This window comes from Hydra viridissima, unplaced genomic scaffold, assembly GCF_058129835.1.
Source record: "Hydra viridissima isolate aposymbiotic clone 2 unplaced genomic scaffold, HvirCarnegie_v1 scaffold_1, whole genome shotgun sequence".
NCBI classification, from domain to species: domain Eukaryota; kingdom Metazoa; phylum Cnidaria; class Hydrozoa; order Anthoathecata; family Hydridae; genus Hydra; species Hydra viridissima.
The window spans coordinates 37,238,121-37,257,952 of NW_028324300.1; the positions used below are offsets into that span (position 1 = coordinate 37,238,121).

The 19,832-nt window shown below is 28.6% G+C and overlaps 1 protein-coding gene across 2 annotated transcripts; it reads left to right on the forward strand.

Annotated features, from left to right (window-relative positions):
* The first annotated feature begins 1,071 nt into the window (after window positions 1–1,071).
* Window positions 1,072–7,396, forward strand: LOC145192643 (uncharacterized). 2 transcript variants are annotated; one of them, XM_090068281.1, is made up of 11 exons: window positions 1,072–1,597; window positions 2,280–2,449; window positions 2,843–2,970; window positions 3,092–3,301; window positions 3,428–3,568; window positions 3,726–3,809; window positions 5,467–5,580; window positions 5,762–5,866; window positions 5,967–6,075; window positions 6,207–6,355; window positions 6,793–7,396. In XM_090068281.1, exons 1-11 carry the CDS (start codon window positions 1,479–1,481, stop codon window positions 6,880–6,882), a joined length of 1,419 nt encoding a protein of 472 aa, XP_089924407.1. In that variant the 5' UTR covers window positions 1,072–1,478; the 3' UTR covers window positions 6,883–7,396. The 2 variants fall into 2 exon arrangements, with proteins under 2 accessions (XP_089924407.1, XP_089924414.1); XM_090068288.1 differs by having other exon boundaries at window positions 1,425–1,597; window positions 3,729–3,809.
* The last annotated feature ends 12,436 nt before the right edge of the window (window positions 7,397–19,832 follow it).

Genomic DNA, 19,832 nt, shown 5'->3' on the forward strand with positions numbered 1-19,832 from the left:
TTCTTCACAGCACCAACGTCACACTGGCCTCAGTCTGTCCAACACTCATTCCTATCCTTGCAGTTAAACTTAAAACTTACTATTTGCAATTTTCAAGATACGATTCTTCGAAAGAATCCTGCGCTAAAGAAAACGTTATAGAAAATGAACAAATCTAATGCTTGTGGTTTGAGCAATATCCACACAGCTTAAACTTTTTTTCTTATTTTTATTTATAATACATATTTTTAAAAGTACGTTTAAATACACTTGATCCGCTATAATCAAAGATAAAAAAAAATCAGTTACTCAAAGGGTTAAAGCAAAGAGAACTACAAGGATTTTTTTTCTTCACATCTTTGCTCCTGATGTACTGCAAACAAAAAAGAGATGCGAAGTTTCAAGAAAAAAAGTTTGTTCAGCTTCTTGAAAGATTATCCCAGAAATCTACTGAGTGAAAATCTTGCGTCTTAAAACTCTAACTAAACTGCGGAATAACTTAGAAACTTTGATTTAAGAAAGTTGACTTTTTGTTAATGAAATTGCAAATATTTTTGAGCAAAATCATGTTTTGCAAATTAATACTTAAAATATTAATTTTTCAAAATTTTTAACAAAAATTAATACTCCTCTTTCAACACGATTTATTTGAAGAAAATGGATGGAATGAAATTGTGACAGCAAAGATGTCTTCAACTTTATTTAGACAAAGATTATATCAATGTAGATTACATCATCTTAGCTTAAAAGCTGCTACTAAGAAAGAAGTATTTGGCTAGTATACCAGATATTTAAAACTTGATGGTTTTGCCACTTGCGCTCATAGCGCATTGTGATCTCTGACCATAACCTTTAGCCATGACTACATATGATGCAAAAACTTTCCATTAACAATTACGTAGTTGTAATATCAGAGATAAAACATTTTATTTAAAAGCGGATTTCCATTTTTACCAATTAATTGCTAAACTAATTTAACATTTTTGACATGAGAATGACTCAACCAATCAAATTTTAATTAGCTGACGAATTCGGACCGTTTGGAATATCATAAAAAACTTCGCTTTAAAGAGCCATACATCAATTTCTTTTGTCATAAATATCTTTATTTGAAGAGAAGTCCTTAAATAAAGTTTCAAACGGCCGTCCAGAGTACTTTTTTGTGTACTTGTCTTCATTTAAATTACATCTACCTATACCGCTTGTTTAAAGAAATGTTGTTCTACAAAATGCAATGACTTACAAGAATATGTCAACTTTTTAAAAGTTTTTAACGTGTTATAGGACGCGTTTTATACATTGGGGATGTCATATGTAACTATGTTATTGAACCAGTGCTATGGTTTTATTATCAGTAGTTAGTACATTCTCTTTCATAGATTATACACAATCAATTTTTCTCTCCTAGGTACTACTATCAAGTCCTAGTCTATGAATTTTGAATTTTATCTTTAAATACATTTTAAAATATAGTTTTCAGTAATAAAAAGTAATTTAAAATGAGTAAGGACAAAGAAATGCTTTTAAATATGGATCAAGGTTCTGATTCTGAGGAAGAAATTGAAGAGTTTAAGCTGCCTCCTCCAAGAAAAAATCGCCGTAAAGTTCAAAAAAATAGGTTTGTTTTATGATTAAAAGCCAATGACTTATTTCAGGCATTTTAAAAAGTATTATCAAGTTATGTAGTATGCATGTTATATAATTACTTGGTTTTTTTTTTTTTGTAGAACTGCCTTTAAAAAAATGAAATTTTGCTGTAAACTCCAGTATTTATCTCAAATAGTTTCAAACCTTTCTTAGAGATATTTTAAAGATCTTAAATTGTTAAGATTCTCCTGAAATTAGTTTGCATTTAAATTTTTTTGTAAATTCTGAGTTTATTTTATGCTAATTAAGTGAGAATGAAGAGAAGTTAATAGCATTTCTATTATAAACTTTAATTCTTTATTTTTGTATCCATGTTTCACACTCCATTTATAAGTTGAAGCTGTGAATTCAACCAAATTTAGCAAAGTGAGAATGAAAGTTTTTTTGCTAGATTTGAACCTGTTTTTCATTTGAATAAAGCTTTAAAATTATCCAAAGTATAATAAAATTTTGATTAAATATATATATATATATATATATATATATATATATATATATATATATATATATATATATATATATATATATATATATATATATATATTAAAAATATAATATATAGTTGTTAAATGTAGAGTTGTTAAATATATTATATACACGTAGGTTAAATACATTTTCTAAGTTATTGATTATATTTATATTTTCTTTTGAAGAAAGCAACTTGATACAAGAGTTGCTGATGGAAAATCACCACTTTTTACACTTAAGTGTATTGCTATGTTCTTCTTAATTTCTTTGGTGGTATCTGGTTGCCTTTTACTTGCATTTTTTATACTCAACACACAAACACAAATCAATGAGCTTAAAGTGAGCCTGGCTAAAGGTGAGTTTTAAGTTTATTGCTTTTAAAGTACATTTTATGTTATTAGTTATGAATCTGGGCTTCTAATACCTTTAAATTATATTTGATTAAATAGTTGATTGTGTTTATCATTCAATATGTGTTTAGAAAAAGGTTTATTGAACAAGTAAAATAGAAATTGGTAAAATAAGTAAAACAGCTTTTTTTTTTTTTTTTATCAAAATACTTTGTATTGGCAGATTTTTAAAATCATATCAACTATATATATTTTGCATGTCCTTGGTTAACAGCAATCTCAGATTCATTGACTTAGTTAAATTCATTTTATGTTTGTAATTCAGTAAAAATTCATGAAAGTTTGTTAAGTAACCTTTTACTTTTTTTTTATGTTTTGTTTAATTTTTTTTTTTTCAGCAAATGATAAAATAATTTCACATTCAATTGAGCAATCAAAAAACTATGAAATGTTGATGATTGAGTTGCAGCAAGTTAAAAAATCTGTTAGTGAAATGCAGCAAGTTGATGTCATTGCACTAGGAAAGGTTAAGATTTCTTACATATTATTGCTTTTTTGTGTTTTTTATTTATTTTCTTGGCATTGTTGCATTAACCAATCAATCAATACAAAAATTAAAGTCAACTGAAAGAGTTCTGTGCTTTTAGATAAAGGCCTTAGAACTCTACCAAAATTCTTCAAAGGACAATGCTGCTGTTAATCATCAAATTGAATTTTTGTCAAAAGATATCTCTTCACTGAAAGATGGTATGGCACTTGCAGGTAGTGATAGTAGCAAGCTCCACGATAAGGTTTCAGAGAATACACTTTTGATTACTCAGCTTACAACAAAAGTGGACGAAATGAGAGAGAAGCAGGTAAATACTTTAAGACTTAGTAAATATCTTATTAAGTTGAATACATTTTTCTGTGCAAAATGTTTTATTCATTTTTTCACTTTTCATAAGCTTAATATTTTATTTTTTAATTTGGGGAACCATTAGGGTGACGCACTGCAGCCACCTGCTGTATTAGAAGAATCCCAAAAAGATTTTGTTACAAGAAAAGAATTAAATGATCTAATAGCTGAGCACAAAATGCTTGACTCAAAGCTTGTTAATTTAACGGTTGAAGTTGAACAACACGTGGGTTTAATGATTTATATCTACTTCATTTAAAATGTCATAGTTTTTTTTTTGTTTTTTTTTTAATCTCATAACTTTACCTTAACAAATTGTATAATAACTGTTTATAGAAGTGTTATCAATCGCTTTTATTTATTTATTTTTTTTTTTTGTTTAGCAGACGAGTTCTTCAAGTTCTTCAACAGATCAAAATGAGAATAAAGATCAAGAAAAAGATGTTTTTAGCATGAAGTTTATATATGTAAGTTTATATATGTAAGTTTATATATGTAAGTTTATATATGTAAGTTTCTATAGAACTCAATATTTAAACAAACAAGTTTCAATAGAGTTCATAAGATATTTGAAAAAATACTCTGATGCAATTTATAACAACATTTTTTTAAATATTAAAATATGTATAAAAACAGTTCGCATGTCAGTATATGCAGATTTGGTAAGTAATAGGTGACATTCTATGTACAAATACCTACAATTCTGCCTGTTTCACCGTTTTATTAAATATTATAAAAGTAATTATATATGTAGTTGCTATTGATACTGAAGTTTGATTAATTACGATGTTTAATTGAAGAAATTGATGTTAAAAAATCTTCTATTAAAGATAATAAATTATTTAACCTTTGTAAAGTTAGAATTGGTGTGGCTTTATTTTTGTGTCATTACTAGGAGTATTACATTACTTGGAGTATTTTTTCTTGACTCCTCTTTCTGTCCTAAACCATTAATTTGATGAATTGCTTTTTAACAAACTAATCTTTTGATCAAAAGATTTTTGTGATTAAGTTATCTCTAAATATAGCTTAATCACAAAAATCTTTTTAAAAATTCAAATTAAATTCAAAATAGAGCAAATGTAAATACCAGTGATCATGTTGTTACTTATTGTTTTACAACTCAATCTAAAGAAAAAATGTTTTAAAAAAATCACCAAGTTTCATTAATTTTCAACTTGAAACCCAGGTAAAAGCCTAGCTTCTAAGTTGTTTTTTTGTAAGTCATGTTTCAGAACTATCAGGAAGTCTGAATTTAAATTTCGATTGCCCTGGTTTCAACTGTGTTTGGTGTATAATGCTGTCTTACTGTTATTTTAGGGCTCTATTACTTAATGAAATAAATAACTTTGTGTTTTGTGTATACATACATAATATTAGTAGTATCTTTAGTTTATCTAATTCTAAAACATTTTTTACCTGAAAGTAAAAACATAAAAACTTAATGTATGTATGAGAGAAACACATTTGAAAAAGATTAACAAAAAAATCACTCTATAAAAAAACTTTAAGTTTAATTGTTTATTACAAGTCAAAAAAAAGTGAAATAATAAGTTCTTCTACATAAGAAGGCATATAGCAAGGCTTTGTTTTGCATGCTCATCTCTGATTGGATTTTGAATATAGTAAAAATAAAATCAGCCAATCAGATGGTTAGTATTAGCATGCTCAAGTATTTTCAATCCATATATTTTTACAGCTGAATCAAGTAGGCTTGCCAAAAACGTTTATTATAAAAGCATATTTAAAATATATATATATATATATATATATATATATATATATATATATATATATATATATATATATATATATATATATTATATATATATATATTATATATTATATATTATATATTATATATTATATATATATTATATATATATATTATATATATATATATATATATATATATATATATATATATATATATATATATATATATATATATATATATATATATTATATTTTAGATCTTGTGAAACATTTTTCTGTATGTTTATTTAGAACTGTACAAATATTTTCAGTATAATTTTAGATATAAAGAAGCATTTTGCTTCATTAAGATCACCTTCAGCTTCCAAGTTTCTATGGCTTTAATTGTTTTACTTTTTCATCTAATAGGAGTTAAATGTTGTGAAGAGTTTGACAGATTCATTAAACATTTCTATGAACAAGAAGCTTGCAGAGATGAACACTATCTTATACCAACTCTCAAACAAAACATATAGTCATTTGGTAAGTAAATTATATGATCAAATTAGGTAATAAGCTGTCATGATTTAAGAGAATATAGCGGGAACCTCAGAAAATTTTTACTTGGCACTTAACTTGGGTAATACTTTTCTGAAAGACTAATTCTACTGTTAAGCATTTGTTATTGAATAAATGCTGTTCATTTAAAGTATGTTTTTAATAGGAAAACTTCAATGAGGAGTTTTATAGAACTTTGCTTGAAGATATATCCAGTGTAAAATCATTGCAAGTTGATTTAGCTCAAAATATGATTATTTTGAAAAATCTGGTATGAATATTATTTTTATGAATGACTTAATCTATCAATGAGTGTTATAATTTTGTTATGCATTTTTTGTAATGGATGAGTGTGTATGATAAATTTTTAGAGCCTTGAAGTTACAGACTTGAAAGCTGAATCTAGAAGGAAGGATTCATCAAAATACTTACAAGAACCAACAATCTTATCAACACCAAAATCAGATGAAAGTACATTAGGTGGGACTGCAACGTTCTCCTTTTTTCTAATTTAACTCTTTTAAAAAAAGTTTTTTTTTTTCTTTTTATTTTATATTTTTAAATAATTTTTGACCATTTTTAATTATGACTTTAAACTTTGACTTCTTTAGTTACAAATCCTGAACAGACAACAGAGATGCCTAGTATGACAAATTTGGTGAGCACTACTTCTAAAGAGACTCTGTTGAATGAATCATTGGCTATGAATGCAACTGATGACAAGCTTAATACATTTTCTAACAATTCAGATATCTCTAAGGTATTTTTAAAATTATTTTTAAAAAATTTTACTTTTCTTATTTTCAATTTGCTGCTCAAGTGATTCATGTTTTGGTCTCAATATGCTTTTTGGGTGATACAATCTATGATTATTTTGTTTCAATTACATTTTAAATATTGTAATGCCATACACAATTAAAACCTAAAGCATAAGCTTTAATGCATGCATTTATATCTGTATTTTGAATACTTTGGCTCTACGTTGCTTGCTAAGCGCTAAAAGGTTTTGTTTTGTTTTTTAATTATATTTAACCAGATTTATTCCTATTGACAAGAAAATGTATATTGTCATAAAATCTTTTCTCTCAGACTTTATTATCAGGTTGTATTTGTTTAATAATAGAAATATGGGATAAAGGATTGATTGTTGTTCCTCTTATATTTTTGTTTAATGTGTATTGTATGATTGCATTTAAGGAATTTCCATTAAATCTCTCTGGTCGTCCAGGCTTCTTAGCTCCATTTGCTCCAAAAGAACCTGGTAATTCGCGACCTGATGACTCTTAACAACTGGATTTAACAATTATTGCTTTGAAGATTTATGTTTGTCTCAGGGTTTGAGTTCTACATGTGCGTAAGGTTTTAAAAAAAACATGGGTATAAGTGTGATTGTTTTCTGTTGTGATTTAAGCTGTAGTTTTTAAAGTATATATTTCTTGTAAACAAAACAAAATATATGGTAACTGAGGGATTTACCCTCCCCTCTCCCTTTTTTATTTTTTTGATGTGAAAGGATTTTTTCATGTTTTTTAGTTTATTAAATTTTCTTTTCTACACTTCTTTTTCACAATTGTTTCTCTCATCTCTCCTCTTTCCTCTCCCCTCCCTCCCCCCTTTTTATTTTGTTTTTTTGTTTTGTGTTTTTTTTCCGGAATTTAAAATGCAAATCTCTTACTTAGAGAGTGAAGCCTGCAAAGTAGCCACAGATTTTAGTAATGTGGAGTTTATTTATATGTGTACAGTTTTATATTATAGTAAAAAGATATGAATATAAAAGGTAAAAAAGATGAGTTTGACAAAATTCTTTTTCATATAAATACGAGTTACTGAGATATTAAGATAGATATGAGTAAATCTTGACAGACCTGAAGTAGCTTCGAACGTTAGGCAGATTAAATCATAGTGCAATGCCTCCAATTTGCTTTTGAAGCAAACAATGCATGATGATCTATAAAAAGAAAAAAACGCTGGATTCGTCTTTTTGTGACAAAATTGATACCATTTTGTTGATACCATTCGATTGCACTTTTGACTTTAGTAAGATTTATTAAAAGAGGGGCTTTTCATTATGTTTTTAGTTCACAGTCATGCCGCTTTTTTGAATGTTCTTTCATGTAAACTTTGGAGTTCATGTTTCTTTTCGTTAAAAATGGTTGAGTTTTGAAACCACACGAATTAATGATTTTTCAAACCATAACTTTCTCGTCAAATTTTTCAGTTTTAATTGCTTTTAGCAAAACGTCAGGCTTTTGCATCTTTTTTTGGGGTTGTATAAAATTTCTGGCTTAGGAACGTTGAGCAGTCAAGTTTACAGTAGATTTCATTATTCATTAAAATCCACTTTTGATTTCCTTGAGGCTTTTCTTATAGCAGTGTTTGACCGTGACAATTGGTTGCTCGATTCAAAGAAGCAAAGAACAACGTCCGATAACTTACGAACTGGAAGACCGTAGGTTCTGAGTTCTTACAAAACATAGAAAGTGTTTATATAAAATATAGAACGTGATGCGAAATTGTGCCAGAAGATCCAGAAACAGCAATAAGAAGAAGGGTGCAACAGTTAGGGCAATTACGATAATTACTGCATTTAATCTTTCCGTCAACTCTACACTTTTTTTTGTAAAAGATACAGTTAACTCAAGAATATGAAACGAGTACAACATTACAGAATTTGCTTCAAAATGACATTAATTATGTATTATGACAAATGTCATTTTCAGCTGAATGGAACGTTAAATATAAAAACTGTAGGTTTGGAGAATTGAAAATCCAAATCGAACCCAATGAAGGCTTTTACATTCGCGTAAAATCACTGTATGATACGGAGTAACGTTCCAATTCATCGCTGGATCGTATTTTTTTTTGAAGAAGACAAAGGTGACGAAGTTACAATCAAAGATGCAAAGCTACAGAGAAATGGTTGAACAATTTTGGTATTCGAAATGAATTGATTTGGACTGCAGAATATATGGTTACATATAATTTCAATAGAACGGTGGTTTCAATACATGGCTTCAATAGAACGGTGCTACGACCACACTGCTCGAGAAACAACGAATAGATTGCGACAGATTTTTCCTCATCGCATCATCTCCGAATACAATGATTTTCATTGGTCAGCCTTTTCAGACTTTTTTCCGTGGGTTTATCTAAGTTCTAAAGTTGAAGTAAAATGCATTTCTACAAACTATTACATTCCCCATAACGGAGCGCAGCGAATCCTGTAATACGTTTGCAATTTAAGTTCAAATCAGTTAAATTTAAATTTTTTCAATTTAAATTTCAATTTAAATTAGTTAAAGCGAAGCATCAGAGCCTGAAATTGCAAAACTATTACAAGATTTGCTGCGTTCTATTATGGAAAATGCGATAATTTGCAAAAAAGCATTTTACTTCAACTCATTCTGGATGAGTTGTAGTTAAACGCTTTTCTGCAAAATACACTTGAGAGTTTCTACAAATTTAGTGTTTCTGCACGGAGTTAAAAAACTCCGAAGTAAAAATGCTTTAACTTAAAAGTTTATTATAGTTTAGAGGAATTAATTAAAATTAGTTAAAGATACTACAAATAAGTAAGTCATAAATAATATATAATATAATATATAAATAAGATAATATTGATGATTCTCTTTCAATCGGGTCTCTCTATATTGATAAGTACTTATGAATGGCGTTTAAAACAAATTTTTTTATTAAAATAAATGAATTTTAGTTCAAGTTAATAAGTTCAAAGAAACAATAGCACCATTAGCTAGACTTAGGCGCTTTTTATAGCAAACCATTAGCATCCTTCTTCTTGAACTGAATAAATTAAATAGGAAATCGCCAAGCCAAGAGCTCCCCATATAAAAGAGGGTCTTTATTAATTTTTCAATTACATGCTAATTATTTTACAAGTCTCGTGTTTTGTAGTGTGGGTTCCTAAGTAAAATATGTGAGGAGAAGAGGAACCCTAGGTTGATAGGACGGCACTGTGTAATACATTTAAGTATCCTCTAGCGTTAAGATAATGGTCAATAGTATGAATTTAAATAAATGAATTGGCATCTTACTTGAAATGAAAGTTCGACTGAAAATTTTATTAAAAAATATATCGCGATTATTTGCGATTATAAAAAATATATTGCGAAAATTGAGATTAAAAAATATATTGCAAAATGTTTGGCTGTTCAAATTGTTCTAATTGTACAATGAGCAAACCATTTTTTCTCTACCAAAAATAGTTTGTAACCAGGGGGAAAATTTCGTCGAATAAACTCGGAGCAACGTGAATGAATGTTATACTTGATCTCAACAGTGGCCCATTTGTTTTAGTTGATAAAACTTTATTAAGCTATGAAAATCTTTTTAGTTGAAATGTGGCCCTTTTTTAAGATAAGGCTACTCTTTTTTCTTCCTGCTTTTCAAGTCTTCGGAGTGACTAAAGGTTTTTTTAAAAGTCAACCGTAAGGAATGACCGTAAGAGATGACCAAAATTAAGAATTAAGTTCTGTAAAATTACAATTACCGAAATCATTATGATTAGAAACACCAAAACAAAAAAGTATGCACGCAAATTTAAAATACGTCGTTGAAATATGACTAACTACAATATTTAATGGCTTTTCTAAATTCTCACGCTCGATCTGTATTTTATTTACAGGAACTTTTGAAAATTACAAGTTCATCCATACGGGACTTCAGAAATAATCTTTTATTCGATGTTCCAATAAATATATGACGAAAATGTTTTTAAGTAAAGTCAACATTTGTAAAAAACAATCCCCTTAATTATTAAAAGTAAAAAACCGCATGTTTTTTCTTTTTCACTTTTGCTGACATATTTATGAGTGACGAAAATACATAATGAAATTTAGTGGAGTTATGGTTGCTACCGTAGATACCATCAGCACATCTCCTTAATAAAAGAATGGGTCATATTAATCGCATATTCATTTTATTAACAAACACATGTACAATAAATATTTTATTAGTTGTGAATTTAAAATGTCAAATTGAATTTCAACAACGGTAGGAGGGATATTACTGTGAACAAAATCATTAAATAATAATTCCGCAACTCTTTGTCAGTTTTAATGCCATTATGAATGCGTAATAAAAATCACTACAGAAACAATATTGAATATTAATGACTATATTAAAGTTTAATTCATTAAAAGCACTTATCAAACTATTTAAACCATTAAAAGCATTTATCAAACCATTAAAAGCATTTATCAACTTTACAAATTTGTGTTATTTTTAAAATTAAAGAAAAGACTGAAACAACCATGATAAAAAATACTGATATTAAGTTTATTTGGTATATTTAAATTTATTATCACCATCATGATGATCATGATCATCATCATGATGATTATGATGGTTATCATCATGATGATTATCATCATGATGATTATCATCATGATGATTATCATCATGATGATTATCATCATGATGATTATCATCATGATGATTATCATCATGATGATTATCATCATGATGATTATCATCATGATGATTATAATCATGATGATTATAATCATGATGATGATGATGATCATCATCATCATCATCATCATCATCATCATTAGACTGATCTCAGAGTAGATTTGTTACTTATTTTTTATTATATACCATACCATTTTATTATAAACCATGTTTTATTTAAGCTTTTTTTGAAAATTATGTAACAGGTAGTAAAGATTTGTGTTTTCAACAGTCACATACCTCTATGACCCCATCTTTGAGTAGCATTTCTATCTTTATGATGAAAGGTATTAAAAACCGAGTGAATGGTAGTCCTTGTTATAAACTTAATTTGAGGCCCTTATAAGCTTTAAAACTAATCATAATTCATCGTGTTTCATCTTTGCAAATATCCCAAAGTTTTGAAAACTAAGATAAAAATTTAAAACCAAAAGTCTCACCCTAATACTATAAAAAAGCCCCCGTTTTTATGTTTTAGCCCTCGTCTTTGCATGTTTAAAAAAAATAAGGTTTTTTAAAATCTGACTCAAATTTATATTATTTTAATTCTCCAATGATTTCTCCTTCTAATTTGCCTTTCTTAAAAGCTAAGGATTTTTCTTCTTCACGAGCCTTTGCGACTAATTCTCTGTCTCTTTTTCCTTTCTGACAAAGTATTTTTGTATCTTCGTTATTTAGGACTGATTTCATAATCTAATAAGCTTATTTTATTGTTTCATTTAAGTTCCTCGGTATATCTCGCTTTTTACTACCATTAATTAAAAAATTTAACCATTGTTCTTTTAAAGAGTTCTCTCCTGTTATAACTAGGTTTTCGTGTTGTTTTCTGAATTCCGATATTTCACAAAACACCCAGTACATTTTGTTATCCGGTATTTCTATGTTATTTTTCTTAATCATTGGAACCACTTCTTTTAATTAATAAATTTCACCTTTTTTATTTCGTTTGTCTAAATCATAAATCTGAAATTTTTCCGTTTTTTTTTGGATCTTTTAATGCTCTATCGGGAAGCATATTGTTTTTTGTTACAATAATAATGTATCAAGTAATAATATAATAATCATAACGTATCAAGCAATACTTCGTGATTCTTATTAGATTTCCCGCTACTGACTTGTTGGTTTATCATTTTTGACATGTATTCTTGCTCACGTGCCAAAAAATAATCTTCATAATTTCGCTGCATTTTGATTGCGATTTTTCGCTTGTTTTTAACAGTGCATAAAATGTCAACTTTTACTTTGTGAACACTATACTAAGGGTCTGCGTCTCGGAATCGTTTTCTCTGAAATGAACCGGAACAAGCATAACGAGACGAGAAATGTCCCGGAAAAAATTGACGAATAAACTGTCCCGGATTAAAGTTATAAACCGGGACAATAAATTTTCTTTCGGATTTTAAAAATTGTGTCCCGGTTATCATCGTCTCGTCTCGTCTCGAATAAAAAAAATAACGAGACGCAGATGCTTACACTATACTTGCCATCTCCTAAAAGTTCATTAGAGTTTTTTTTCGACATCTGTTGCTTCTTGATTACCTTCGAAACTGAGAATACTTTTTACAAAACTGATCAACACATCTTTGTTTTGATCGTTACCGAACAGTAATTTAAATGTGAAATCGTAAGTTGGGTCGGCGAACACATCTTCTTCGTCTTGAACATCGGTTTTTAATTTGTTGCATTTTTTTTTTTTTTTTTTTACTTTCTTTCTTCACTTAATAACCTTGGTTTAACAGAATTGAAATTTGCCTTTTAATTCTTATTTAGCTATTAAACGGAATTGAATTTTGATTTTTTAACTCGTGATTACCAATTAAATATGTCTCAAGAGATTTCCTTAAAATTAACTTTTTATTCTAAATTGATAACATTATTATACAAGACACCACTAAAAGGTTTTACAAGAAATAAAAGGTATGAAAGCAAAAAAAAATAATCATTTTTGAGAACTTGAACATTAATGTTGAAAATTAGTTATACGGCCATTTTTGGCAACTGCTGAAAATGGGGGTATAATTATTTTTGAATTATTTCAGTTTTTCATCCATTAGTACTAAAAAGATAGAGCTTGGTATCGAAGATGTAAACAATTGCAACACTAGAGATTTTTTTTTTTCATGTTAGTTTTCTTTAATTTTCTCTATTAACTTTAATGATTGGAGTATGGACGATCTTTTTAAAAAATGTCCTCATGTGCAAACTTAAAATTGTAGCGAGGGACTAAATAATATCTGGTTCCTATGTCCAAAAAATGTTTATGAAAAAACGGATGCTCTTGAAATCGGAGTTTTGCAGTTTTTTTTTTTTTTTTTTTTGGTTTTATACGGTGTTTATCGTGTATTTAAACAACTAAATCAAGACTTTGGAATAAACATGATATCCGGTTCAGTAAAAATAGACAAAAAGCGGTTCCACAACACGATGAAAAAAGGACTACAACAAGAAAAAACAAGAAGAAAAGTGTGGAGAGGAATTAGGAAAGGTTGGATTGATAAAGAGCAAAAACAATTATCAAACACAAAAGTTATGTTAAAGAAAGTTTCCAGTTTTTGTTGTACTTATTTGTTTTTTCATTATTAATTAAAAAATGCTTAGACCTCCAAACTTTCCCATTTATTCAATACTTGTTCAATATGTTAAGTTTGAGCCATAACCTTAATGATTAAATTTTATCGATTTTTAACTATTTTTCTGTATGTTACGCCCTGGAAATTAGTAAGTTTTAAATTTTATATGACTTAAACGAAAAATTATGTATTAATCCCAGTTCACACTAACTCCTAAGACTTGTACCAGAAAAAATCTGCGCGTGTTCTGATGTGGTGTTTACGGAAACCGTACATCATTTAAAATAGCGAATTGTTTTAAAATGTGATTGTATTAATGTTGTTCAAAATTTAAACAACTCTGTTATTAAAGCAATTAGCTTTAATTGAAATGTCATCAAATCAAGATAAGAAGCGAGAAAAAATTTTGCATTTTCTCGTTGAAAATCCTGGTGTATCAAACAAAACAATTTCTAAAGAGCTGCAGATTGCTTTGAGAACAGTGCAGAGCGTTGTCAAACGATTTAAGGACACTGGTACAATCATAAGAAAATCAGCAAGTGGAAGAAATAAATGTTTTGTTCGAGAAGATCTTGGTAAAAAGGTAAAAGATGCCTTAGACAAAAAACCAGAGAGTTCTGTTCGAACATTAGCGAATAAATTTAAGACAAGTGCTTCCACTATACAAAGAATAAAGAGAAATTGTGGTTATAAATCTTATAAAAAGAAAAAAGTTCCTCGTCGTGAAGAAAAGCAAGAAAATGTCGCAATTCGATGTTCAAAGCTGCTCTATAAAAAATTATGTGCTAAAAAATCTTGTTTGATTATTGACGATGAAACTTATTGTGCTGCATATTTCCGATCTCTTCCAGGACACCAATATTATTCAGCAATTAATTGCAAGAAACTGAATTCCAAATATAAATGCATTGGAATGCAAAAATTCGCTAAAAAATTCTTAGTTTGGCAAGCAATTTGTAAATGTGGTGAAAGAAGCTCTTGCTTTGTGACTAAGGGAAAAATTAACACCAAAATATACATAAAAGAATGTCTCAAGAAACGTCTTTTGCCGTTTTTAAGAACACACACGGGTAACCCGTTATTTTGGCCCGATTTAGCATCATGTCACTACTCTGGGACACCTTTAAACTGGCTTAGAGAACATAAAGTAGATTTCGTTGAAAAACACTGCAATCCACCAAATTTTCCCGAACTACGTCTTATCAAAAGATATTGGGCTCTTGTCAAAAGAAAACTAAGGTTCAATGTAAAAGAAGCCAAAAACATCAAAGACTTCAAAAATAAATGGATGAGAGCTACCAAGAAAGTCCAGCCGAAGACTGTGCAAAAGCTGATGTCGAGTGTAAAACGCAAAGTGCGTGCGTTCTCACGTACAAAACTTCGCAAACTTTCTTAAGTGAAATTTGATAATATTAATATATGTACTTTCAAAATATACATAACATTCAATATCGAAATACAACAGTTAGATAAATATCCTTTATAATGTCCGCGCAGATTTTTTCTGGTACATGTCTTACATCAGAAAAATATTGCAAAGTACTGAGTTGAGTTAGTTTGCCATTCTGGAAAAACTACGTTATGAAAAATAAGGAAGATCGAGCTTTTTTGTGTTTTTTAAAGAATGTATTCTTGTTTTTTTTTAATTTAAATAAATCTTGATGATTTTTTATCTTGTTCATTAAATCAAATTTATAAAACTGATTTTAGAATTAAATTAAGTTATTTTACCAAAGAAAAAATTTTCCTGTGAAACAGCAAACAAAAGAGATGTTAATTGGCTCAGTGTCACAGAATTGAACGACCAGCCTCCACTTTTTGTTGTTTTTAACTAAAATGAAATTTTCTAAAGTACCTATTACTCCAATAATAACTGTTCGAAAAAGAACGCTTTTGAAAAAGGTTCATTGGTATGTTCATAAATTATATTGGCATGAGTAGTTATTTAGTATAGCCATTTAAATACAGTTTTCTTAACTTTGCCACGTACTTTTGCCTACGTTAGAGTCTCAACAGCAGAATAAAATTAAGAACAGCAAATAAAAGAAATAGAAGCCGCAAGTTTTAAAAAGGGAACCGTATCGAATAATACCGATATCGTATTAGGCTCAATGCCCACCGCTCGGCACAATGGTTTTACACGTCTGTAAGAGAAAATTGAAAATAAGGACATCTTAGTCTTTACCAAGCTCGATAGACTAGAACGAGATGCTATTGATGTAAACGCCACAGTTGTCAAGCTTGAAAAAATAGGAATCAAGGTTAATCATCTTGCTCTTGGAGGAGTCTATCTTTTGGAAATCAGGCTAACTTTACTGCCTGTTACATAATTTTCAAAAAAAGCTTAAATAAAATAATTTTAAAAAATTTTTTCTAAAAGTTGTTGACCGAAAAAATAAGTAGCAAATCAAATGATGATTGATGATGATGATGATGATGATGATGATGATGATGATGATGATGATGATGATGATGATGATGATGATGATGATGATGATGATGATGATGATGATGATGATGATGATGATGATGATGATGAGGATGAGGATGATGATGATGATGATGATGATGATGATGATAAAACCAAAAGAACAATATTCCTCACTTCTGAGCAAGATATTTTTTTTTAAAAATTACAGGAATAAAATGATGAAAAAGTATAAAACTTTGCAGAAGTTTCTGTAAAATGTGTAAGCCTAAAAGAAATACTAACAGATTTATATTTTTGCTATCTGCCTTTAAATATTTGTACAATCCGGAAAACAGCTATAGTGACAGTGATGTGACCCAAATTAGTGTTTATTAGAGCAGCTAAATTGTACCTGGACTGTTTTCTACACTCAAGAAGTTAAAGCAGTTTACAAAGTTAAGGATGATGGCGTTACTTTGAACAACATCGACAAAAAAGAAGATACGAAGAAACAACTTGAAAATCTCCAGCAATTCTCAAAACCAAGTTTAAACATTGCATAACATTCGCCAAACAAACAGTTTTTATCGATAACAAACAAACTAAATTTGCGTGAAAAAGGTGGACAGAAAACACAAAATATTCAAAGTCTGATCCGGGCATTTAACATAATTTAGCCTACGTCGACTCAAAACGAACACAATTTTCCAACATTAGGGAACTTTGTATTTCAAAAGCGCACTTGATTGTCAGACGAGGCCATTGATAGTCTGTCAAAGAAAATTTATTTCAACAAGTAATGTTCTTAAAATACTTAACACTTTTGGTGCTTCTTTTTACCTGAACTAAAAAAAATAATATTACTATGTTTCTAAACTTACTTTAGGATCTTTTAAAAATTTTATAACTTTCTCGATATCTTGGGAATTCTCAAGAATTCTTTTTAGGAATTCTTGATTCTCGAGAATGTACTTTTCTCGATAAATGCGCAACTCTAATTATGTTAAATGCAAGAATGTCATTTTTAAAATCTTCTTCATAAAGTTCACTATCAATCCATTTAAACAGCTTATTATCATACATCAAAATTTAAATGCATTTAGGCTGGAGATTGCTATAATCTTTTTTTAAGCAGAAAAAGTTCAATTAGCAAGTCAGATTAACTGGTCTCAGTTTGCTTCAAAAAATTCAGATGTAATCACAAATTATATATTTTACCTTGGTTTACCATTCTTTAATAAAAGTTTTAGTTTCTTTTTCTAAAAACGTTTTTGTAAATAATTGCTTCGTTTTAGGTTGCATTCTTTCTGGAGAACATTGTACAGATGGTTTGATTTACCCATTAAGCCAGTACATTTGTGTCAAAGGAAGTAACGGACCAGGAGGATGCTTCAGTGATCCGTACCGATGTAACAATGGTAAAATTTATTTAGGGTAAGAACAATTTTAAATTTAATGTTTAACAAGTTTCAAGCTCCTTAATTTTGGTTTGGAAATAAAGTACTCTACTAAAATTTCTAAAAAATTCTACAAAGTTTTCTTTTTTTGAAAATAATTTAGATAATATATATATGTCATATTGAAACTTATTTGTCAACTTCTCGTCATATTTTAGATCTGCTTTTAAGACCAACGGAAGTGATATCACGCACAACTTTCAAAAATCTTACGAAGGCCAAACATTTTTATGTATTTTAAAATGGTTATGGCATAATAATTTTTAGAAATAAAAAATATTTTCTTTATAATAATATAAAAACTGAAAAGGCAAAAGATTATCTTTTTAAAATAAATTAATGTACTCAAACGAGCAAATATCTAAAGGACTCTTTTAGCGCTAAAATTAAATTAACAATTGGTTGTAAGAAAAAAAAAACTTTGAAAAAAATTGCATTCGTTGTTTCTGAAAAATAGGTCTAGCCTAAAAACAGATCCGTAAAGCTCCACGTGCTATCATAATGATTTTTCAACACTCATGTTTCTCCACCTTTGCTTCTTAAGAGCCATAACAACTCAAATAAGATTAGTACAGAGCTTTTTAGTTTTTAGTACAGGCCCCAAATCTTTTATTAAGCTCCGTTGCAACTGCTTCGTTTTAGGTTTCTACAGCAGTGTTCTACAGCGTTACGTTACGTCTAAGTGTACTTACTTTAGTCAAATACTGAAGGGGCATTATTAGTAGTTCAGCTGGAAATTTGTTATCTAAAGTTTTCTCTTGTAAAAGTTTATAAAATTGTTCTATGAATTTATTTACCGAGATGGTTTGATTAGTAAAATAAATCAGTTCAGTTGTCTCAAAGAAACTCATGAACCTGGAGGATGCTATGGTGTTGAGTGTTGAGTGTATGGTGTTTAGCCTCTTAGTGGCTTATGTTGTTCTCTCAAAACGTCAATAGCTACAACTTGTATGTATGTATGTATGTATGTATGTATGTATGTATGTATGTATGTATGTATGTATGTATGTATGTATGTATGTATGTATGTATGTATGTATGTATGTATGTATGTATGTATGTATGTATGTATGTATGTATGTATGTATGTATGTATGTATGTATGTATGTATGTATGTATGTATGTATGTATGTATGTATGTATGTATGTATGTATGTATGTATGTATGTTCCCTGGACATTTGATGAACAACAAATACCATTCATCTGTGTCATCACTGTAGGTTATTACTTAATGTAACGACATTAAACTTGGCAGTTATTATTTTATTTTCGTTCAATGCGCTATTTGTTTTTGTTGCAAAAAGATTTTTTATTTCTTACAATATCAATTTTAATTTAATTTATCCAATATTTAAGAAAAACACTTTGTTTATTTATGAAGTAATGGAATTTTATATTGTACTGCATCCCCTAATAATACCATCGTAATTCCTAAATAATTAACTAGAAAAAGCTTAACCAGCTAAAATCTTTTGCAATGAAATTTTTGCTGAGAAACTTAAATAACCAAATTAAAGTCAGTTTTGAAACAAATTCTTTGACATGGTAACAAATTTTTTGAGATCGTAACAAATTTTTTGACATGGTCTCACTTCAGACTTTTGCTTCTCAAATTAATGAGGAGTAAAACTAAGACCAAATGATCCTTAACCGGTACCGATAATATAGATAGATAACCGATATCTATCAGTTATAGATAATCGATAGATAGATAACCGATATCTATCGATATCTATCGGTTATCGTATTCTTTCTATCGGTTATCGTATTCTATTCTAGAATAGAATACGATAACCGATAGAATAGAATACGATAACCGATAGAATAGAAAAGTAAGTCTCTGAATGCCAACTGGAGCAATTTTAAAGTTGTTTTGATTTTGGCAGTTTTTTTTTAATTTTCAAAAAGGTAATGTTTCAATGCAGAAAATAAGTTTTTTTTCTAAAACTTCGGCTTTCTTACGAAGAATTGTTAATTTAATTTTAAAATAAAAAGATCTGAATGCAAGAATCGAATGCAAGAATCGAATGCAAGAATCGAATGCAAGAATCGAACTTGAAAGTTGAAAAATTCAAATTTGAAGTTCGGTTTCAATGTTTTCATATTTGAAAAACTTGAAATTTCAAGTTCAACATCTGCATTCTCACGTGAGTACAACAGATTTTCGCTCGATGGAGTCAATTAATTTGAAAAAGATTATCATTCTCCTTATTACCATCTCCTTAGCATTATCTCCTTGGTAGAATTTGTTTTACATTAACAACATAACCATTTTTTTAGTTTTTAATGTTATCTCAACCATTTTACAAAGCATAAAAATTATCAGCC